The 23,703-nt window shown below is 36.0% G+C and overlaps 2 protein-coding genes across 6 annotated transcripts in view; one reads left to right on the top strand and one right to left on the bottom strand.

Annotated features, from left to right (window-relative positions):
- On the top strand, positions 1-23,420 carry LOC117672919 (uncharacterized). 5 transcript variants are annotated; one of them, XM_087890730.1, is made up of 10 exons: positions 1-90; positions 2,619-2,708; positions 5,378-5,456; positions 7,768-7,882; positions 9,262-9,446; positions 10,795-10,949; positions 11,143-11,305; positions 12,012-12,170; positions 13,860-14,024; positions 17,494-17,619. In XM_087890730.1, the coding sequence occupies exons 2-10, from the start codon at positions 2,623-2,625 to the stop codon at positions 17,617-17,619; spliced, it is 1,233 nt and encodes a 410-aa protein (XP_087746856.1). In that variant the 5' UTR covers positions 1-90; positions 2,619-2,622. The 5 variants fall into 5 exon arrangements, with proteins under 5 accessions (XP_087746856.1, XP_087746853.1, XP_087746855.1 ...); XM_087890727.1 differs by lacking the exons at positions 1-90; positions 2,619-2,708; positions 17,494-17,619 and adding an exon at positions 23,196-23,420 and having other exon boundaries at positions 5,347-5,456; XM_087890729.1 differs by lacking the exons at positions 1-90; positions 2,619-2,708; positions 17,494-17,619 and adding an exon at positions 15,563-15,800 and having other exon boundaries at positions 5,352-5,456.
- Positions 21,145-23,703, bottom strand: part of ZBTB10 (zinc finger and BTB domain containing 10) — a 20,837-nt gene continuing 18,278 nt past the window's right edge. The window contains exons 4-5 of the mRNA XM_060681924.2: positions 23,519-23,691; positions 21,145-22,470 (exon numbers count right to left, since the gene is read on the bottom strand). Of these exons, the coding sequence (XP_060537907.1) occupies positions 22,165-22,470; positions 23,519-23,691 (479 nt within the window). The 3' untranslated portion in view covers positions 21,145-22,164. The remainder of the gene's footprint in view (positions 22,471-23,518; positions 23,692-23,703) is intronic.

Here is a 23,703-nt window from a genome sequence, read left to right as displayed (position 1 = left end):
TCCAGCCCGGGAGGTTTTTTTTTTTCCCCCTCCACCGAATCGCAGCTGCAGATTCCCCTTTCGAAAAAGAGGTGCCGGTGATGTAGATGGGTGAGTTTATGGCTGCTGGGCGTTTTCAAAGGAGGCAGAGTGAAAAGCGAAGCTCGAAGATCTGCTCAGATCCTTGAGCATCCTTGAGTTTCCTTGAGCATCATTTTTTTTTCTTTATCGTTTAGGACAGGGGTCTCCAACCTTGGCAACTTTAAGACTTGTGGACTTCAACTCCCAGAATTCCTCAGCCAGCTTTGCTGGCTGAGGAATTCTGGGAGTTGAAGTCCACAAGTCTTAAAAGTTGCCAAGGTTGGAGACCCCTGGTTTAGTAGTGGGCATCAGGAGACAAGATGCATTTCTGGTGGGGATGCTGACACTGACCTTGGCGATTGAGAGGCTCACATTCCAGTCCAGCTACGGGGGAAGAAGAGTCGTTTATTTCTACCTATTGCCCCAGTTTCTCAAATGGAGAAGGAATTATCGGGTTTTGTGTTTCCAAAACCAGAAAGGAAGGACCATCATTCTTGTTCTCGGCTCTAGTGTAGTGACCTCGACAAGGCTGGGGAGCCCATTTGTCCTCCTGAATCAGTTCGGGACACACAAGCTCAGAAGTTGGAAGCGCCAGGAGGAGGGAAAATTGGGTGGGCTCTATAGAAAAGCGGCTGGGTCATCAAACTCCAAACTGGATATTGTTGTTCCTTCTCCTCTGTTAATAGCTGCACCAACATAGCAATAGCACTTAGACTTATATACCACTTCACAATGTTTTATAGCCCTCTCTAAGCGGTTTACAGAGTCAGCATATTGCCCCAACAATATGCACTTAGTGTACTCACTCATCCATTGCTCTCCAATTTCCCCTTTGAGAATGATCTAGTTTGCTGCTCCAGAGCTGAACCAGCACATATGTTTCTTAGACTTCTGACTTCTTCCCCTTGCCCTCTTTTTCTAATAGTTCCGAGAAAAATCCTGGAGAATTTGAAATCTTGCCCAGTCATTTTGTCTGGTTCCAATAAAGATTTTAGCTAATTTTAGTTTTGGATTCTTTCTGAACTAGCATTTCTATGATTGCTTTCAATATAACGGAATAATTGGGTTTCTAGCACCGAGTCAAAAATGAATTGACTGGGGTGTAAAATATTAACACTGGATTGCTACAGAGGTGATTGACAGCCTGATCCAATCCATGAGTCTTCAAGCCAGTTGGAAGTCCTTTGAAGATTATAAAAAGGGCCCTGCAGTGTCACATAACAGCTAATCAGGTACATTCAGGAGTCTCAGGCATGAAGGGCAGAGCAGAGCAATAGGTTCCTACTCCTGAGGAACTTAAGTGCTACCCCAAAGAATATCATTATACATTTTGAAACCACATGTCTGTGCAGATTTACTCAGGTAGAAATTCAACTGAGTTCAAAACGGCAACGGTATACGTACACCCTTAGTATTCAAATAATCTTCTCTAAACGAACAGTACTTCTCCAAACAAGGGCTTAGTAATCAATGAAATATTAATGAATGTAGCAGACATGCATCATGAAATTCTATGAAATACAAAATGAAAGTAGCAAAAGAACATCAACCTTGTACAAACTGAATGTTAAGACAAACCATAGGAAAGATGTCAACTCAGGATGTTTGTCTGTAATTAAACCCTTGGGCAGATCCAGTTTTAAACTTAAGTAGCATATACACTTCAATCCTCTACATATCTATTCATAAGAATGGCCTTGCTTAGGCGCCATCAATCAGGCAGGTGCATCTAGTGGGAGAAGAGAAGCATGCCTTCTCTGTTAGGTGCCTTTACTCCGAAATAATATTCTCCCACTCAATGGATCCGAATGGCTCCCATCCTGAGTATGTTGCATGAAGCTATTAAAGACCTGGTTATTCTCCCAGACTTGGGGCAGGATAAAAGTTGAGCCCCTATTGAATGTGGAAGGGATGGGGTTGGTTATGTCCATCTGTGTCTGTCTATCTCTCTCTCTCTCTCCCTATCCCTTCCTCCCTCCCTCCCTCCCTCTCTCTCTCTTTCTATCTATCTATAATCTCTATCTTTATTTATTCTATCTGTCTGTCTATCATCAACATCTATTGATCTGTTGATCTGCCATTCATGATAGCTTTTTTGGTTATTTGTCTATTTTTTACTTTGCCTCCCTTTTGTTCAATCTTGTTCAATTTTCAGGGACTACGTAGACAAGTCTCTGCAGTTTTCTTGACAAGTGGTTTGCCATTGCCTGCTTCCTAGGGCTGAGAGAGAGTGATTGGCTCATGGTTACCCAGCTGGCTTTGTGCCTAAGGCAGATCTAGAACTCAGGGTCTCCCAGTTTCTATCCTGATTCCTTAACTACTACACCAAACTACCTTTCATATTTACTTTACTTTTTTATAATTAAAAGGGGCCTATAAATTGCATAAAAATAATGTTATGTATATAAGGAAAGATAAGGAAAGAAATGCAATATTCATTTGGAAGCTTTTAAAAATCTTCATTGGTTTCCTGAAACAAGAGATGAAAATGGCATCCCCCCCCATCAGTGTGTAGCTACTAATACATTCATGTATGATTTGCACTTCCTTTTTTTTAGTGAGATGAACTCCGTCAATTCATTTGAAGCTGAGTACATAAAGAATTTGCAAAAACAAATCTGCTTACTAGAATATGAGACAGCTTATCTATATCCTTTTAAAATAACACAATTTTATTACAAGTATTTATGGTGGTTCCAAATTAGTGTTATTTCTTAACAACTTTAAAATGTTCTGTATTTTGAATACCAAGGATCCCTGCCTGTTTGTTATGAAAAAATACAATTTATTGGATTAATTTGCTCTTAAAAACACAATGCGATAGGGTTTTTTTCCTTTCCCCAATAGTTCGCTTTATTTAGGACAAAATTAAGTCACACCTTTTGTTAACAATATATCATGTACTTTCTCTGTTTCCAACACTAAAATTGGAATGACACTTATTTATTTATAAATTTGTAAGACCACCTTACTCACAAAATGTGACTGGAGGCAGCTAACATAAGATTAAAAGGAATAAAAGATTAACAAAAAATATCAAAGAACCATGACAATACAATATAAATAGTACAGAGATTAAAAATCAAAACACCTTCAAAATCTTCAAAATGTTAGTTTTCCAGATGGGCTAATCTAATGTCTTAATTTAGTTCCCAGAGGAAATACGAAGTTTTTAACCCCTTATGGAAGGCCAGCAGAGTTAGGCCATCTGAATCTTGAGTATGTGTTCCAAAGGAAAGGCACCATTACAGAGGAATCATGTCTTCTGGGTCCCATTACATGGCATTGTGACATAGAGGGGACCTGAAGCATGCCCAGTCTGTCAGACCTCATGGGATGGGGAGACATAACTTGAGGTAGGGGCTCCCACAAATAACATACCCTTGTGCAGTGGTGAAATCTAAAATTTGTTACTACTGGTTCTGTGGGCGTGGCTTGGTGGTGGTGGGGTAATGTGACTGGGTGGGCATGGCCAACTTTTTTTTTTTTTTTACTTTTAAAACCATTTTTTCTACAACCTCTTCGGCCGAAGAGGTTGTTAAAAAATGCTTTTAAAAACCTTGACGATCCCAGCTGAGCTGCGCAATCAATCATTTTAAAATGTTTTTAAAAGCATTTTTTCCGCCAAAGAGGTTGTAGAAAAAATGCTTTTAAAAATTAAAAAAAAGCCTCTGTTGATCGTGCGGCTCAGCTGGGCATGGGTGGGGGGCAGGGATTTTTGCTACTGGTTCTCCGAACCACCCGCCACCATCACTACCGGATCAGGCGATCCGGTCTGAACCGGGAGCATTTCACCTCTGCCCTTGTGCCATAAAGGTTTTTGTAGGTAATAAGATGTACCTTGAATTGCACCCAGAGCCTGTAGAAAGCTAGTGCAATGGTAATGTTACATTGGCACCTTTAACTACAATATCTATATCAGTTTCTTCTGGACCAATTGTAACTTCTGAATGGTATTCAAAGGTAACCCCAGGTGCAGTGTTGCAATAGCCCAAGTGGAGGGTAATGAAAATATGGGTAACCATAAGCAAAGCCTCCTGATCATGGAAGAGATTCTACTGGCATACAATATGTAATTGTAGAAAGGTCCTTTTGACCACTACTACTACAAGGAGCCTCCAGATTGCACACCAATTCTGTCTAGGGGGAATAAAATCCCATCTACAACTAAATAGAGAAAGTCTTCAGATCCAGTGGGCCTAAAATCCAGAGTCACTCAGTCTTGTTTTGATTAAGCAAACTTCTCCCATCCAGATATTTATAACCTCCAGATATTGGATCCCAATAGAGTCCATCTAACACCCGTGATGCACTAATCGAATAGATATTTCCTGTGGTGGGAAGTGGGTGCAGAGAACTTCAAAGCCAACTTTTGCCTTCCATTTGGAGCAATGGAACATTGTCTTTATAGGAGACATTCTGAACCCAATACTTGAGATATGTTGAGCTACACCTTTTATAGTTCTAGAATTGCACAATCAAAAGCTCCTCCCAATTTAACTTTGGCTTATTCCAGAACAAATAGGTATTGGTCCAAACAATGCAGTGGGCCTTGGCTGCTCAAAATATTCATGTTTTAAATATCAATGAGGTATTGTTGGCAATAGATCATATTAGAGAAAGGGTTGTGCTTCACTTTAATAAATTAAAATTATTTTTTTAAGTTTGGGAACTTAATTATGATCATTTTCTGCTTCAAAAGTTGTAAAAATCATATATCCTTAACTTTATTTGCAGTGAGATATAGTTATAAGCTTTATAACAGAATAAATCTAAAATTTAACCCCTAGTCATTCATCTCTGCTGCATTTCTCAGTTATATACAGAATTGGTCTTTGGGAGAAAGAAAAAGCATTTAATTCCTTTATTGTATTTCATATTCAAATGAAATGACCAATGCCTATCTATAGATAAGAACTGTTTTCAATAATATAAGAGAACAATGCATGTTTGGAGGCCAAATAGTACTTTTATATCCTTCTTTATATTGCATATGGATACTTTTCTTTTATAGTGTTTAAAAAAGTAATTTATTATTTCTAGGACAATTGAAGAAAACTTACATTAAGTCCCACCTCATTAAATCCCATGTGTATTTAGCACTCCAAAAGGACTGCCAAAATCACCCATGCTGATGTCAGAAATTTAGCATTTTTGAATGCTGGGTTTTCTTGAGATCATATTTTTATGAAGATTATAGCAAATTCATATGATGACTCAAGATTATTAACATATTTCTGATGTTAACCTGTTTCTGAAACTAGGAATTGATCTTTCAAATATCATATATCTTGTTCCTTAATCATGCACCATAAACTAGAGAGAAGGCTAAGAATGCTACACACATCCCACCTAAAGTTACTAGAAAAGCCACAATGCTGTTGCAGACATTGAAGGTAACTTCTGTTAAAGTTTTATTTGGTTCTCTTGCATTGCCATTCCAATGTCAGTATCCTCAACAATCATTACAGGCTTCTGTGGCCATATGAGATGCTCTTCCTATAGCACCTTCATGTTGCTTTTCAGTTGGCACTTCTCTAGGCATCACTAAGATACCCTCTCTAAAAAATAAATGTCAGTTTTAATAAAGCGTGATGTTCATTTAAAAGGAAAATGATCAATGATATCTTTGCATCTATAGGATCACTCTATGTGTGATTGCACTGGCTCTTGATAGAGTAGTCTTTTCATTTTATTTAAATCATAAGTATTAGTTATAACATCACATAATTACCTGTTTATAGAAATAACACATTTGTAATTGCTTATAGAGCAATACCTAAGTAGATGATTCCATCGTATTTATTTATTCCTTAATTTGATGCCTTTTCTTCAGTAGTTTATGGATTGATGTGCAGCCACTTTAGTTAATTCTGCCTATTGTGTAAATCGAGGTAAGCAAGTTAAGTTAATAAACTGTGGTTCAATTAAACTAAGTAGTGTATATTAACAGATTAACAGAGTTGGAAGGGACCTTATAGGTCATCTAGTCCAACCCCCTGCTCAAGCACGAGACCCTATACCATTTCTGATAGATGGCAGTCCAATCTTTTCTTGAAAGTCTCAAGTGATGAAGCTCCCACAACTTCCGAAGGCAAGCTGTTCCATTGGTTGATTGTTCTCACTGTCAGAAAGTTCCTCCTCATTTCTAGATTGAATCTCTCTTTGGTCAGTTTCCATATATTATTCCTTGTCTGGCCTTCAGGTGCTTTGGAAAACAGTTTAACCCCCTCCTCTCTGTGGCAGCCCCTCAAATATTGGAACACCCCTATCATGTCTCCCCTGGTCCTTCTCTTTATTAGACTAGCCATGCCCAGTTCATGTAATTGTTCTTCATATGTTTTAGTCTCCAGTCCCCTAATCATCCTGGTTGCTCTCCTCTGCACTTTTTCTAGAGTCTCAACATCTTTTTTATAGTGTGGTGACCAAAACTGGATGCAGTACTCTAGGTGTGGTCTTACCAGGGCTTTATAGAGTGGTATTAGTACCTTACTTGATCTTGATTGTATCCAAGCTAATCTAATATGACACTGAGCTACCTAATTGTTTGAGTGGATTCAGTGGCATCAATAAGTGTCAATTCTTAGTGACCACATACTGTAGGTAAATTTTCTCCATGGTGATTTTTTTCCCCAGTCTGGTCCTTCGAATCTTCCTGCAGTGCACTCAACATTGCAATAACATCCACTTTGCTATTGGTTTTCCCTTCCTTCCCTTCCTTCTGTTTCATTCCATCTTTCTAGGTTATAGGAGCTACATCTTCAATCATGCATCCAAAGTATGATAATTTGAGCCCATTCACTTGTGGCTCAAATGAAAACTCTGAATTCATTTATTTGATAATTCATTCGTTTGTTTTCTTGATTGCCTGTGGTATTCTCAGTAGTGTTCTCCAACATTCAAAAAAAATTAACACTCATTCTATCCTGTTCAAAGTCCAAGTTTTCTTCTGTAGTGTCACAGGGAAAACCACAGCCTGCGTGGTTCTTGATACGTATAGACATATTCCAGCATCTCCAAAACCTTCATTGCTACTGTACTGACTGTGGCAAATTTCTGGTTCTTTTACTTTATTGTTAATTCTGAAAGGAAAAGCTACTCACTATTTCAATATATTTAATGTCAGGCTCAAGGCTGGTTGTTGTATCTGTTGTCATTAGTTTGATCTTCTTTAATTTAATCTTTGTTCCATTTATTTTTTCATTACACTCCTTAATTTATATTAGTAGTTTGCAAGTCATTGCATTTTCAGCTATCAGTTTAGCATCATCAGCATAGTGCGGATTAATAATGTTTCTTCTTCCAAATGTAAACATTTCAACACTCCACTTGTTATAATTTATTTTATAGGTAACATATTTTCCCCGATACAGAAAGGATAGAACTTGTTCAGGAAGCTGATGAGTAAAGAAACACAAATACAGAAGGGTACAGAAAGTAACATGGATATGAGTTTCTTGGCATTGTTAAGAATCAGTGTAAATCTTCCACAATGAGATGCCATTTGGGACATTTGATTTCAACTGTTAGCCATGCTGATTGTGAACGATGGGAAATAAAATCTTAACTCTCTAGGTGGCAGTAATTTGAGGAGGATCTAAATTGTATTTTGATTGATATACTAGCCAGCTATTAATGTGCTTTTACTAGTCTTTTAACTGAAATAAATGTATTTGCATGAAATTAATCTATTGCATATTTTCAAAGGAACTGGAAGCTACCATAAGCAGAACAGAAATAGATATAGCAAAGAAAGAAAATAGTACCAAGCATTATGAAACTGAAACTCAAGCAATACACAAACGTCTTCACATACTGTCTGGTAATGAAAAACTCTTCTTCTCATGGGGTGTCATTCTTGCTATTAAGCCTAATTTATGAATACGAACTGGATCACTGTTGGATTTCTATATCTGTAAACAGCTATTTAAAATGTAGCCATATTCTATATTCTGATAATGGATTATCAGAAATCAGGAAAATCTGGCTGTACAAGACACAGGAGCTTTGTGTTACAATCACACTTGTAATACCAAGCAAAGCTGTCTTTTTTTTTTTTTAGATGAACATGTTTATAAATCATGGGGAAAAGGAGAAAAAAGACTGTTATTCTAACCAGTCTAGGAAATTCAGGCTTTCCCAACATTTGCTAGATTAAGAAATATGAGTATTTGTTTGATGTCTATTAGAATATCCATTTTGGAGCAGATGCTATTTATCCATGTTGTATTACAATCCTAAACCATGGTTTATAAACTGCAATTGGGCCAGTCTATAAGCCTTGCTTAAGATTATCATTGCTCAAATGATATATGAATCCAGTCACTTATAATACAACTTTCCTTTCTTAGGTAGCTAGGTGGATTAAGGCACCAAAAATACTTTTCTAAAACTTCTTAAACAACATCTGCTATATTTCTTTCATGAGAGGGGAGAGTTCCATAGTACAAACTTGCTACCCTAGAATTCTCCATTCATGGCTGAATTTACTAGTGCCCCTCAACCTCGTTTATATTTTAAAAAACTATCACAATTACCCTGTTTCCCCCAAAATAAGATATCCCCTGATAATAAGCCCAATCGGGCTTTTGAGCGCATGGCAATAAGGCCAAGGGTTTAATTTCAGGGCTCAAAAAAATATAAGACAGGGTCTTATTTTCGGGGAAACACGGTAGATATTTCCCTCTCTACTAAAACCACAGTAATGGAGGACACTGAAATTCAGATTGCTAGAGCCAGCATGAGCATTCCCATCTGCATTGCTGTTGGAAGAAGGAATCTGGGCAAAAGGAAAAGGAAATAGAGCTCCAAGATTTTGAGTGCAAAGCTGTCTAGCTATCTTCCTGGACTGAGGGACACTAAAATACAAACACATAACTCTGTACATATTATTTATGTGTTTACGCAATGAAAATAGCCTAGTGATTTTCGAGAAGTTGCACATAAGGTGCTGCAGCAACTCAAATATTGTTTATTCCGATTCTTGCGCATACTGTAAGCATGTTTTATCTGGACATAAGCCCTGCTTTGTTTCAGTAGGTTATCTTTCCTAATAAATAGTTTTAGAGTCTCAGCCTCAGAAACATCTGGAGGCTTAGTGTCATAATTCAACTAAACAGTCACACAAGAAAGGAAATAGATGTTTACAGGAAGACCAGACATATTTTAAATGTGTGGAGCGATCCTGATGATTTCCTGCAGATGCAAGTGCTAAAGAAAAGCTGCTATTAATGGAGGAGGTTACAAAACTGAAGAAAATGGTTGAACACTCTACCCAGGATATTTCACACAAAGAAGCAGAACTGCTAAAAATTCAGAGAGAAATGCAAGAGACTGTGAATTCAGTGAAAGAAAAAGAACATGCTGTCTGTCTTTTGGAATCAAAAGTAAGCTATTGCAGTTAAGACATTTACCAAATGCATTTGTGAAAGAGTTATTGCTATGTTAAGAGGCATATATGGTTGAATTAATTTTAATTTTAAAATGGGAGACTTGTGATGAATAGCCTGTTCTTTCTTAAAAGTGAAAATATGTATTTATTACCTAACTATAATTTATCTAAACTATGTGTCTTCAATACGCTTTTGCTAATCCAAATAGATGACATTTCTGAAGAAGAATATAATTCCACTTTTTTCTGAAGTACAAACTTTAAAATATATATAATTCTGAAAACTTTGGTCATTATGTAGACCTACTCATACATAAAGTAAAAATTTCTGACTTGGATTATTTGAAGAAGATCAAACCTATGTTACTATTTCTTAGTTCCTGAAAATTGATTTTGGAACTTTAGTTCTATGAAATGGTCAGTGATCTCTGTCAATTAAGCCTTCAGTCTTGTTATGAAACAACAGCCTTCATTAGTTTAATGGGAAGCCTTGAGCATTAAAATTCATGTTCATGTCTGCTCTAATGAAAATTGATTAAAATTGATATTATTCAGAGCTAGCTTCAGTATTAAAATGAATACTGCTTCCAGAATTATGAGCCTGGTGGCTCAGCAGACTGATAGCATTGTGATTAACACCACCTGTCTGCAATTACTGTAAATTCGAATCTCACCAGGCTCAAGGTTGACTCAGCCTTCCATCCTTTCTAAGGTAGGTGAAATGAGGACCCAGTTTGTGGGGGCAATAAGCTGACTTTGTATAAATATACAAAAGTATGAAGGCTATTGCTTAACGCATTGTAAGCCGTCCTGAGTCTCCGGAGAAGGGCGGCATATAAATCAAATTAAAAAAAAACAAAAAAAACAGGGATGTGGTTTTCTTACCACATCAACCTCCTCCAGCAGTGAGTGCTCATTTTAGTAAAACTGGAATTAAAATCTGGTGAAATTTGGTTTAAACACAAGAAACAAGATGCATAGATGCTAGTGTTATGACAGATGCAATATCTGATAACAAATGGGCAATCTCGAAGGTTAATGCCTAAATGCTATATAAACAACAGATAATAAGTGTATATTCCTTATTCTAGAAATGGATCACTCTATACCAGGGGTGTCAAACTTACAGCCCGCGGGCTGGATGCGTCATGCAGTGGCCGCACCTACTCCCGATTTAGCGAAGGGAGAAAAAGTTGCGATAACTCACATGACAATGAGTCATCGTGAGTTTGACATCCCTGCTCTATAGTCTCACCAGAACAATCCTTAATGATGCTTACAACAACAGCAAAGCCTGAGGGAAGGGAATGTTTAGTATTCATTTTATTATATGTTTTATTTAGTGTCAGCAGAAGATTTGGCAGTACCAAGACATGGAAAAAAACCTTTCAGAACTCAGATCACAGTGCACACAACTGCAAGTATTGCTTTACCGCTTAGAAGAGAAATTATCAATGAGCTCCCAATCTCCACAAGAGACCATTGTTAAGGAACTTAGGTAAAAACACTTGTGTTATCCACCTTTTAATATTTTCAGAACAATTCAGTTTCTGTTGTTCACACTGAATAGCTAAGCATTTCTGCATAATCAGTATAGTAATAAAATCAGGAGAGATAGTGGTAGCATAGAAATAAAAACCTTATTTCTGAATGATCAATGAAAGCTAATATTTAAAATGATTTATACTTAGTGAAGAAGCTGAACAATTAAGGCAGATCCTCAAGGAAAATGAACTTTCAGCTGATGAAGATAAGTATTTGCTCAACAAGATGGCAGAAGATTGTGGACATCTGACAAAGGAGAATAGTCTTTTACATGCTCAAATACAGAAAGTTACCAAGCATCTGAACCAGGTAGGCCTCATCTGTTCCTCAGATTCCAATCTTGAACCACAAAAGAAACCATGAATTTCAGTACAAAATTTGTTTTGTAAATTATGAATTTCCAGAACATTGATTGACAGACCCACACACAAGTACATAACAGAACATTATAAATTTGAAGGATTTTACTATAGTAATAGCCATAAAGGCTAAAATAATAGAGGATCTTTAAGGGAATTCTATTATGTCTTGTGATTGCAAAAGGAGTAATAGGAATTTTATGGCTTAGGAGTTAAAATCAGCAGCATATTATCACTGCTATTTTACTGCTATTTTCCAAAATAATTTCTTCATATTTTCAGGATTCAGTGAGTCCAAAAGTGATCAGGAACTCCATTCATTCTGATGCCCTCTGTCTCTCAACCTCTGTCTTCCATGCAGCAGTGAATAAAATAATTCTTGCCAAATTCTGAGTTGATCTCTTGCATGAGAAGACTGAAATTAGTTTGAGGCCTATATGAAATCAGTTGTATTCCTATTTGTTCACCCCTTTCTCACAGACAAGGTGGTGTTATTGCATGTACAACATGCTAATTTTAAAAAAGAAATTGTAGATATTGAATTATTTGCAGTCTTATAACAATTATGTGAAGTTAAGAGAAACAGCGGTAGCACCTCAGAGGAACAGATACCATGATTCGGTTTACTAATATACTAACTCATATAAATGCCGTAGGAAAGGCAGCTGAGAGAGGAGGAGACTTCTTCCTGTTCAAGAAGAGTGTCTGAGCTAACATCAAGAAGAGAGAAAACATGGCAACTTAAGCGGAAACTCACCCACTTGAAGACTCTGTTACAAAACCTAAGACAGAAAGTTCTTAAAGCTCAGGAACAGGTTGTAACAATTATGTAACTCAAATTCCATTGGTAAAATATAGATGTACCTGGGGAATTAAGTAATGCTGGAGATGACCTATCTCAGTGCCTGAAGGCTCTGAGCATCTGGATGGGAAAAAATAGGCTTCAACTGAACCGTGGTTAAGATTGAATGGTTCTGGTTTTTAGGACTTGCTGGTTTTACAACCCTGCCATCTTTGGTGCTGGATGGGGATATACTGTCCCAGACAGCCAGCTTGACAATCTGGGGTCCTTCTAGAGTCATGACTCCTGCTTAAAGAGCAGGTGGCAGTTGTAGCTAGGAGGGCCTTTGCATAACTTCGCATTGTGTGCCAGTTGCATCTGTTCCTACATTAAAGTCATCTCTCATGGTCACTAGTCACCTATTTGGGTTACTGTAATGTGCCTTTGGTGTTTAGTCATGCCGGCCACATGACCACGAAGATGTCTTTGGACAGTGCTGGCTCTTTGGCTTTGAAACGGACATGAGCACCGCCCCCTAGAGTCGGGAATGACTAGCACATATGTGCGAGGGGAACCTTTACCTTTTTTAATGCACTCTACGTGGTGCTGTCCTTAAGAGTATCTAAAAGTTTCAATTGGCGCAAAATATAAGTTTAGTTATGTGTGTTCCTAGTAGAACACAGGTTAAACCTCTGCTCTGTCAGCTGCATTGATTGCCAGTTTGTTCCCAGGTCAAATTCAAGGTGCTGTTTTTGACCTTTAAAGACCTACATTCCATGGAGTTAGCTATCTGAGGGATTGCCTTGCCCTGATTCATCTGTTCATCTGTCCAGATCCAACACAGAGAGCATGCTATGAGTCCCATTGGCTAGGGAGTGACATTTGCCGGACCCTAGGCAACAGGACTCTGCTGTGGTTACTGCCCTATGGAATATTGTTTTCCCCAAAGTGAGATTGGTTTTATTACTTTTGACTTTTTGAAGATCCCTTAAAACCTGGATGCCTTCAGGCTTGGAGACCTCCAGGTGACTGATGACTTAGTAAGGTAGCTACATTATTACTATCATATTTCCTTTTCAGCTTTTATAGTTGTTTTAAATAATATTTATAATATTGCTTTAGTATTTATTATCTCTTTTTAACTTTGTTATACATTGCTTAGAGTCACTTGTGAGATGGGCAGCTATATAAAGTTGATAAATAAATATGATAAATAAATAAATTAAACCCAAACACAAGAGCCGATATACATTCCTTTTCCGTACTAGGGAATTTTAGTAATATCCCTTGGATTTTGCAGAGAGTCAAAATTAAATTTAAATTAAAACAAGTTTAGTTTTTATCCTGCCCTCACTTTGTGGAAAGTGATTTCCAATATGCTATTTGACAGAGTTGTCCTCAACCTGAAAAAGCTTACACTAATTTAGCATATAAATTCACCCATTCATGAAGCATGCTTAAGATCCTTTATAATTACACCAGCATAATTAAGGATAAAATTAAGATAGTCTTTGAATCATTGTCTACAACGTTGTTGTAAGAATTGCCAGCAAATGTGACATGTATGTAAAATAAATGTAAATATATCATTTCTGAACAATCTTCCTTATTCCATTAAAATCAAGGAAGCCTATAACGCAAGCATGTCAATTAACTAGACATTTTTAAATGAAATTGATGTTTATAGACACTAATTAATATATTTCAAATTCACTGCAAATAGTTACTTCATCTACAAGAAAGAAAATCTACAGATCACAGACGACAACATCTTCATACACAACTAATTGATTTAGAAAATCAACACACCAAAGTGCAACTGGAAAATTCTAAACTGAGAACAGAGAAAAATCATTGGGTGGAACGTATTTCTCAAATACACAAACAGGTATCTTAAGCAACATACCTTTTTATTTACATTCTATGTTTTTGACATTTTGAAAAAAAAAAAAAACAAGACAGAATCTCTGTAATTGGCTTCCCATATTTAATAATATCTAGTATAAAATGAAGCAAATGACTGGTTATGACTCAGAATAAAATATTTATGAAAACTGCAGTTAGAGAGCCAGATACAATTCTGTGAGCGTGCAGGGGAAGAACAAAAACAACCTATGCCCGTGATGGCGAACCTATGGCACGCGTGCCACAGGTGGCACATGGAGCCATATCTGTGGGCACGCGAGCGTTGCCTTAGCTCAGCTCCAGTGTGTATGTGCATACCGGCCACTGATTTTCGGGCCTTCCGGACCCACCGGAAGTCAGGAAACGGGCTGTTTCCAGCCTCTGGAGGGCCTCCAGGGGGATGGGGAAGGCTGTTTTCGTCCTCCCCAGGCTCCTAGAGAGGCTCTGGAGCCTGGAGAGGGTGAAAAATAGGCTTACCGGGCCCACTGTGCCATCACGTGCCAAAAGCGGGAGTTGTGCACACATGCGCGGCGGACATTGAATTATAGGTGTGGGCACATGTGTGCATGACCCCCCCTGCACTCCCCTGCTTTTGGCACGCGACGGCAAAAAGGTTAGCCATCACTGACCTATGCATTCCTGCCTGAAATTTAAACAGTTAATTAAGATTGCAAAATTCATTAGGGTTAAACTGCTTCAAAGAAGGATCATTGGTGATTATTATTAGTCATGGCAGCTATTGGGATCTTCATGTTCAGGGATAACATACACAAATAGGAATAGGAGATGCTGGGATAAGGAAAGAGCAAAGTGTTTGTGTTCTGCTGCATTTCCTTCAGAGGCATGTAGTTGGGGAAAAGGATGCTGGATTATAGTATATGTCAGGTTGAGATCACTGCTTTACAAAATGACCTGAGGCTTTTAGTTATATAACTTTCAATAACAAATGTTTGTTAAATCTAGAACCATTCACAATACTGCAGTATATGACCTGCAGCGTGATCTGAAGTTCATCTAAGAACTGTTAAACTTCTCACTTGGGGGGGGGGATTTTTTGGCCCACTCCTTTTTACAAAACTACTTCAGCTCGTTGATGTTTTGAGGCTGTATGAATTGCTCACTTGAAGTCCTGCCATACCATTTCAGTTGGGCTAGAAAAACAATTACAAAATGCAAACATTCTTCTGCATCCGTCTTTCTGTTGTAGATATGTTTGTTTAGGATCATTTTTGTCCTGCATGATTGGTATTTGCTTAGGCTTTGGCTCAGAGACATAGTGACATTCTCTTGTAGAATCTGGTAATATGCAGGTAATGGAACTTGGTATCTAAAAGCTATCCTGGTTCATCTTGAAGTGACCTTTATTGAACAGCCATTGTGAAGAGTATATACATATATTGTATATATACTATATACAATAGAAGATGCAATTATCCTTAACTGCATGACTATAGATGATAGAAACTAAGTTTGATCAAATGTTCTAATATGAGCCTCAATAATTTTTTTTGATGTTCATAGAGATCTCTGGATCAAGACAAGCTTCACTTTCATAAACCTGTTTCATAAATAACAGGTTCTGATGGAGCCACCAATATGTGGGCACCATCTTTTGTGGGAGAGCCCTCCACACACACATCTGATTTGTCATTTGATTGAAGTTATCAATTGAAAAGCTGCTTATTCTAGGACCTTACATACTTTTTCCAGCAGTCAGTGAATGTTGGCTTAATATATTCAATAAAGACATGACACAATACACTGTTTTTGTCAGTCTCTTTATTAATAGAACCTTACTGAAGTTCTGACCATTGTCACATTGAAGGTCACCATACTGCAGAATTAGTGTGTGTGTGAAAGATTCACAGACTTCTCTCACCAATGTATAGTATTTTGTTGCTATAACAAGCAGATCATTAAACCTGCTTTTCCTAACATCGGTAGAAGGCTTCACTTTTCTTCTAGCTTCAGCATCTGTTGCTTTTTTCATTGACACACAAGTGTTGGGGTTAAAGTCAGTCATGGAAGCTCACTGGGGCATTTTAGATCAGTCATTCTCAGCCCAAACTAATTTACAAGCTTAGTTCAGCATGATGCCAAAAATGACTGTTATCACCCAATGACTTTTGTAATAAAATGTGATTGGTAGGTAAAATATTCAGAAAATCAAAGAATCAGATTTACAGCGATCAAAGGCATACATTTTAGTGACTCCACATAACTTTGTCCTTTTTGAAGGTTAGCAGAGTAAGGAAATATTTTTGTTTGCTTCTTCATATACATTGCAGAAATTAGCTTACCTTGATACAAAATTTAATAGCTTCAGTTTGTCAGGCATTTCTAGAAAGCTATCATGATTATGGCTAAAAGTAGAGAGAGGGTTGTTATTGCAATACCATAAACATTTCCCGGCAACATATAACAAAAATGGTAAAGATATAAAAATGTTAAATGTTTAAGCCATGTTTAGCAATTCAATAAACCAAATTAAACATGGTGTTCCATGCATACTTAACAGTTCCTTAGAAAGGATTCCCTCAAAAGAGACCTTTCTGCATATTTAATAATTTGACAAGGTTGTCCAGTTCGCATTCTACAGGATAGTTTGCATGACTTTAGAACTTGAGAGCCAGACCTGAAGTCAACCCCCAAAGACTGACAACCAGCTAAGGTCTCTACCAGATTAAAATCACCACAGATGATCACCACTGCAGCAATTATGACTGTTTTACATACATTCATTCATAAAAGCTTCAGATTCCTGTTTATGCTGAGCAGCTTGCAAATAGTTTAAGGATTAGGCAAATGAGGACTGGGAAATAGTTGCCAAACCAGTCTTACTGACATAGGAAGGGTATATGAACTGACATTTATGTAGGGTTTTCTCCCCCCGCCCCGGTATTCTTAGAGATGCTTTTATTAAATGTTTTGGAAGAATAGATGACTCCATTTCGCAATAGGAAAGTTAATCTTTTTTTCCCCAACTTTGTAGCCTCTTAACAACTATAGCAGCAAATTCTAGGATTCAGCTTCAAAAACCCTTATAGCCGTTAAGTTTTTGACAAGTTTTTTGGACTAGAATTCTCATTTGGTGCATAAAATTCAATAGATAGTACTATAACATCTGAAAGCATGTATCATAAAATTATTAAGGGACCAACCAAACTTTCAGAATAGCATAGGAATAATTTACTCCATCTCCTTGCTCTGTACTAGATCCAATTCTGATTTTTTTATATACTATTGAATTAGGAGTGTGTAGGTGCTCCTGAAAAAACATTTATTTTTCTGAGTTTATACATGAGTACATTGTATTTTGCTGAAACCAGGTCACCGTGTCAAATATTTTATAATTTACATACATACATACATACATACATTATATAATAGAGAGATTAATTTTAGTACAATTATTGCAATCTTCAAAATTAACATTTTTCCCTATTATACAGATTGATGAAAACCAGAATGAAATCAGTTTTCTGCATAGCCATGTTTATAGCTTGTCGTATGATCTCAACAACTTGAAATCTGAAGTCAATATGGCCTCTATTCCTCAGAAGGAAAAGGGAAAGTGATCAATATATTAACAACAAACTGTAGTTCAATGAACTAATAATTTGAAAAGTAGTTAATTTTCCCTTATATAAATATCATTCTTTGAAAAGTTTCTTTAAATTAAGAAGTTGTATTTTATACAACTTCTGGGACTATTTTTTTAAAAAAAAATGACTTAGAGAAATATCTTAAGATAAACTAGTTTTTTTACTTTAGATAATATTTTAAGTATTTGTATATTCTCTTAATTTCAAGGTAATTTTAATACTTTTATCGTTATTAATGGATCAAATTCACATGTGAAAAGAAATTGTCACAAATTAGTACCAGTGAAAAAATAGGGTTTGCATGGTATTCTTTTTGACATGATTACGTTCAGCATACAACAAAACTGCAATGTTTTCATGATCAACCATCTCAAACAGAAAATTTACCTTTTTTAAAAGTCAGAATTCTTTCCGTATTCTTCTCCCTATAAAGGATCAGATTCATCAACTCTTCACAATATCTATAATGGTTAGTGCCATCTGAATCATCCCATTGAGCAGACATTGAGCCCAAATTAACCCATTTATAAAGAGGGGAAATCTAACCACAAAAGTACCAGTACATGGAATGTACAAACTTACAGCACAGCAGTATGAAGAGAAGAGCTTAGTGCCATGTTGCTGTTGTACATGTTCTACACAATTCTCTCTACAACACCAATTCAGTAAAGAATCTATTACTTAGTATAGCCATGCAAATAATTTGAAAGGACACTTCAATACCCACAACTTTGCAAGCAGGACCATATCATGCTAAAGATTCTGTTTGACTGCTTCAAAGATCTTCTCCTGTCTCCCGTTTTTCTTCACTGGCGGTTTCAGATGATCTTTTGTGCACACAAATGCATGAACTGAGAAAAGGTTTATATTAAATCATTGCGTTTTACATTTCTGTTCACTTGGCAAGTTGCTATGATTGAATCTTTCCCTGGTCCAACTCCAATTAATTGCCTAGCCCTAGTACTCCTTTTAGCAGTTCTTCTTTGTCTTTCTGCTAATGAACAATATATACATGATTATGAATATGTCAAAACCTAGAGAGTGCAGAAATTAAGACTGCTGTTTGGTATGCATATTAAGAGTTCCCAGGTTGTTCTGGCAGAGAAAACACCATTTGCAAGAAAAAATAGTGACCCATGATTCAGAATGTTTAATTTAACAATACTTAGCAATGTGCATATCCAGTTAGATGGAGCTGGTGGATTTTATCCTATACTTCTGCATAAACAGAAGCGTACCATGCTCTATTGGGTGCTAAAACAATACACATATACAAAAAGCATTTAATATATTTTAAAATGTTATAAAGCCCTGCAGACATATATAAAGGAAAACTGAAATTCAAAGGGGCTTATATAAACTAATCTGATTGAAAAAATAAGTAGGTAAGCAAATTTGTGATTTTAAGGCTAGTAGCCAGGCTAAGCAAAACAAATATATTACCATAATGCCATAATTCTTATAAAGTTATAAACAAAGTCCAGAGCTAAACTAAGGCACATACCCTTAGGAGTGGGAGACTGAAGAGATACCATCTACATTATTTCTTGCAGTTTCTTAAATTGTATGCAGTAGCTTAAAATATATAAATAAATTTTAAACTATGGACTTCATTCTTTTTATTATGCTTCACATATTTACATGTAACTCTTTTAATTACTATATTTTGCTTTAGTTATGTACATTTTCATACCATAACAGTGTATTAAGGAAATAAAGCTTGCTTAAATAAACATGCTTCTTGCCTGAAGCTATTTTGGAAAATTGCTTAATAGTAGTATAGCTAACCGTCCAAATCCAGCTTAAAGAAAGGTACTAGATGGATTGGTTCTTAATAGCTGTGCAGAATGTAAACCCCAGAAATCTAAGCCAATTTGAGGATTGATGTAGAAGTTAGGATTCAACAATAACTGATTCTTAATCTCTGGTTTATAAAGAACTTTTTCCAAAATATAAATTACCAACATTTTTCTTCCAATTAGTCATAACCAATAAAAAGATCAGTGTTGAGACAACTACCATGGGGTATCAGTTGTTTAAATTGAACAGTTTTCTTCGATAAAGTAATTTTGATAATGCTTGTGTTTTGTTAAAGGAATAGCCAAAATGTCACACTTAAGATGTAACTTTTAAAAAGCCTGATTAGAGATGCAAAATGCACAGTAATTTATCCAAAGCCAACAGAAAATCCTGAATATGTCTACAGTTTTTTTTTTTTTTAAAAAGATAACCCGAACAAATCACAACAATTCTGCAATGTACCAAGTGTATATTTCAATTTACTGTATTTAATCTAACAACAGATTTGGTCATAATTTACCAGATATACACAAATGATTTAAGTAGCAAAAGGAGATTCGGTTTCAAGAGAGTAAGTAAAATACATTAAGAATGTAAAGCCAGGTCCAGTTTAAGCATTAAGTGAATAGTATGTTATAATAAAGCAGATTTAGGTGATTTTCGGACTAAAGATAGGTAGATCAATTGTAAACTATTTTATGGGGAATAAATGGGATGAAAGAAATCTTTATACTATAACTTACATATTCACAGAGCAGAACATTTACTTAACGTTAAAATACTTCCCATTCATATTATGTTTCCCCACTATTTTCTACTTTGGACCCCAACAGAATTACACATTACTCATTTCAGTCTAGAAGAGAATAAGATGTTTTCAGTTCTTAAAAACAAAACCCAAGAACTACTTATCTGTCAGGTTTACAGTGATGTGGAATCTACCAATAATGTATTTGGATAGAAAAGATTATACAATTTAATACCCATATGATTCAGTCTCTGTTTCATCCAGCAGAAACAGTGTCTAACATTAATCCATTGTTGTATTGAAATAAGGGATAATAAAGCTGTCTCTTTAAATATATTTTATATATATTTTATATATATATATATATATATATAAACTTTGAACAGATGGAGCACCATTAAGATTCTATCTGTCAAAGCAATTAAGTTTACCACACAACTACCATAATTTAGTTTGCAGATATAAAATAGGAAAATATACTCATTTTAAAGTTAATAAACTCAAATATGGTGACCCTCAACTTATAATACAGTACTATCACACTGGCCTAGCTATGTATTATGATAAATGCTGTGCATATTTATTCACTGTGACATAGTAATATATTGAATGCAGTGTCTAAACTTCAGGTAGCTCACGTGCATTCAGGCTAGATGAAGCTGAGAATTCTAAGCATAAAAAAGGTGCAATACCCTCCCTTCCCTCAGAAAAAAAGGCCTGAAATCATTGGTACAATATAACAAGTTTAGAAAAGATTTATGGCTACAAAAATTCAAGTTTCAACTTCTCATCCAAAAACAGAAGCAAAGAGCATTGGGGATAAATAGCTCCAGCAATTATATTAACAATTTTCTTTTTTAAAAAAAGAAGTTCCAGCAAATTAAGCTGCCAAGTTAAACGTAGTTTGTTTGGTATATAAAAGAACCCCCAAAATAGGAGAGAAGCAAAGATTCAGTTTGTGTTTACTTTAATGAAAAGCAAAGGGGCACAAAAAAATAGACAGCCTTATGTCTAATTTTTCACATAACAAAAACTAGACAAAAGCAGACAAATTGGGCTGGACTATTAAAATCAAAAATATCAATTACACTCCTTTTCAGATTCTAGGACTCTAAGCTTTGTGATGGATTGAGGTATACAGTAGTGAATAAAAGTAATAGCCAATAGAATAGTGCTAACAAAAACATAAATTAAAATATGGGCAGCCACGCCAAAAAGTGTCTAACATAAAGTTCTTTAAGTGACAAGGAGAACATTTCTTTCATTCCAATCACAATCTTCCTTGCAGTTTTAAATCATTATTAACATTTGGTGAAAGAGCTGTAGCATTTTGCAAACTCAAAAGTATTGAAACCTAAGTAACTCAGGAAATTAAATATCAGTGATTAGGTTTCCAGGATTTGTCAGCTATCATATCCTGACAAAATTAAGTGACACAGATTCATGTCATCCAGAAGCTGGATATTTAAATTATTGGGGGAAGGGCAATGGCAAGAGAGGTGAGGTAAAGCCTCCTTTTAGGAAACGCGAGCCACTATGCCAGACTAGCCACTTTTGTTCAAAAACTATGATTGGAATCAAGGGAGCCATCTCCAAAAATCGCAATCTATTTCATCCATGTTAAGAGACGCATGAATGATTAACATAGGCATAGTTAAGTACTATGCCAGATTAGGACCCAAACAGTAATATCCTATAAATAATAAAAATACATTTTTCCTTTGATAATTGACTGTAGGTGTGAGGACTCTATATAATTCAACCAAATGACTGTATGCTGTACAGTCCTGTGCAAATATCTTTAAAAAATTAATAATCCTTTTTTTGCTATAAGGCTTTAACCCTATAAATTTCACAGCAACATAACTTTCATCCAGCCTGTACCATATTTTTTCCAAGCCTTCAGTCCAAAAATCAACATGGTCAGTCTGTATGACGTCAAAATAAAGCATCTATAAGATCAAATCTCCTCAGTCTTCTAAAGGCACACAGACTTCCCCAGATTCATCCCACCGAGTCTGGTCATTCTGTTCTTCTATATCATCAGGTAGCTCTTCATCAGCTTCCCCTACTTCATTTTCTTCAAACTCTTCATCTCTAGGAAAATCGGTGTCCTGTACCTGGTCTACTCCTTCTTGCGCTCCTGGCTGAGATTTGTCTGCACAGTCAACGCAAACACCGTAACGCCGAGATCCATGTCTTATGCCAACGCTGGCTGCTAGCATGAAAATCTTCTTGCACACCATACATTTGTACTTCTTATCCTTTTTGTGAACCTGCACAAAGGATAGAATTATTACATCAACAGATTTAATATAGATTTATTAAAAATGATTTTGGCTTTGTAATTAATCCAAACTAAGAATTTTAATATACTTGAAAGCCACAATATGGCTACACTCATATCTAAATTTTGCACTTCACAAGCAGTGACAAAAATACAACCTTGTTACTTTGTTCTTTTTATATTTTTCAGCTCCTATTTCAACCCCAGTTCCTTAGTAAGTTGAATTATAAATTATTGTAGGAGGCCATTTAAAACCTAATATCAATACAATATTACTTCCTGAAGCAGATATTCAAGCAGCTTTTAACAAGGAATGCCAATCTTAAATTTCCTTCAATTCTTGAGATTAAAAGGAAATAAACTCTGACACCAAATTTCTTGGCTTTTTAATTACCAATACATTGTAAGGTGCAAAAATCCCACACTGTATTCTTGTTACTGAATCAGAGCATGAGAAAATAGCTGAGATGCAGATTTATATTTATGCCTACTGAAACAAAAGCAGAGCAAGACTCTACATATTCATCTAAATCTGGTTACTGGTTCAACCAGAGCAGACCTCTATTCATACATTTAGTTTATCTACAATAGTAGCCTTCCTGAATAATGAACCAGAGAAGTATTTCCGTTTTTACAGTATTTAGAAAAAAACTGCAACAAATTTTCATTAATTATCCAATTCATTAATTTTGAATGTCTAAACATATTTTACAGGATCCAATCTGGGTCAGTCACCAGGACCAGAGGTTTAGTCTTCCGAGCTTTCGGACTCGTGCTGGAGCCCAACCTCAAGGAACTTCTTACCATTATCCAATTATAGATGTTAGTTTGTTTGTCCAATAGGAAAATATAATTCCAAATATTGCCACAGAGAATGCTGTAGTTTGAAGCAGGCTACTTATTTAAACACTTTCATTGTAAACTGCACAAATGTGGTATCAGTTAGTAGCTTAATTCTATATGAAACATGATATACCAGAGTAATTCAATACAACAAATATTAAGTTTTATTGTAGCAAATTGTAGATGTTACATACCAAGGAATGTCTTTTTACATGTTCTCTACGAGTAAACAGTTTTCCACAAATATCACAGCTGAAAGACCTCACTCCTGTATGAATGAGCAAATGTCTCTTTAGTGTTCTTCTATATTTGGCTACATAGTTACAGTGTGGACACTTCAATTTATTCATGATTAGAGAAGAATCACCTAAAGAGCCAA

The sequence above is a fragment of the Pantherophis guttatus genome, chromosome 3, assembly GCF_059756535.1.
Source record: "Pantherophis guttatus breed Tessera chromosome 3, ASM5975653v1, whole genome shotgun sequence".
Classification (NCBI taxonomy): Eukaryota; Metazoa; Chordata; class Lepidosauria; order Squamata; family Colubridae; genus Pantherophis; species Pantherophis guttatus.
This window is presented reverse-complemented; position numbering and strand designations above follow the sequence as displayed.

Coding starts and splice junctions, on each gene's coding strand:
- LOC117672919 (XM_087890730.1), top strand. CDS start 2,623: ATGAACTCCGTCAATTCATTTGAAGCTGAGTACATAAAGAATTTGCAA. Junction 10,950..11,142: donor ACCATTGTTAAGGAACTTAG/GTAAAAACACTT, acceptor ATTTATACTTAG/TGAAGAAGCTGAACAATTAA. Junction 11,306..12,011: donor TTACCAAGCATCTGAACCAG/GTAGGCCTCATC, acceptor TAAATGCCGTAG/GAAAGGCAGCTGAGAGAGGA.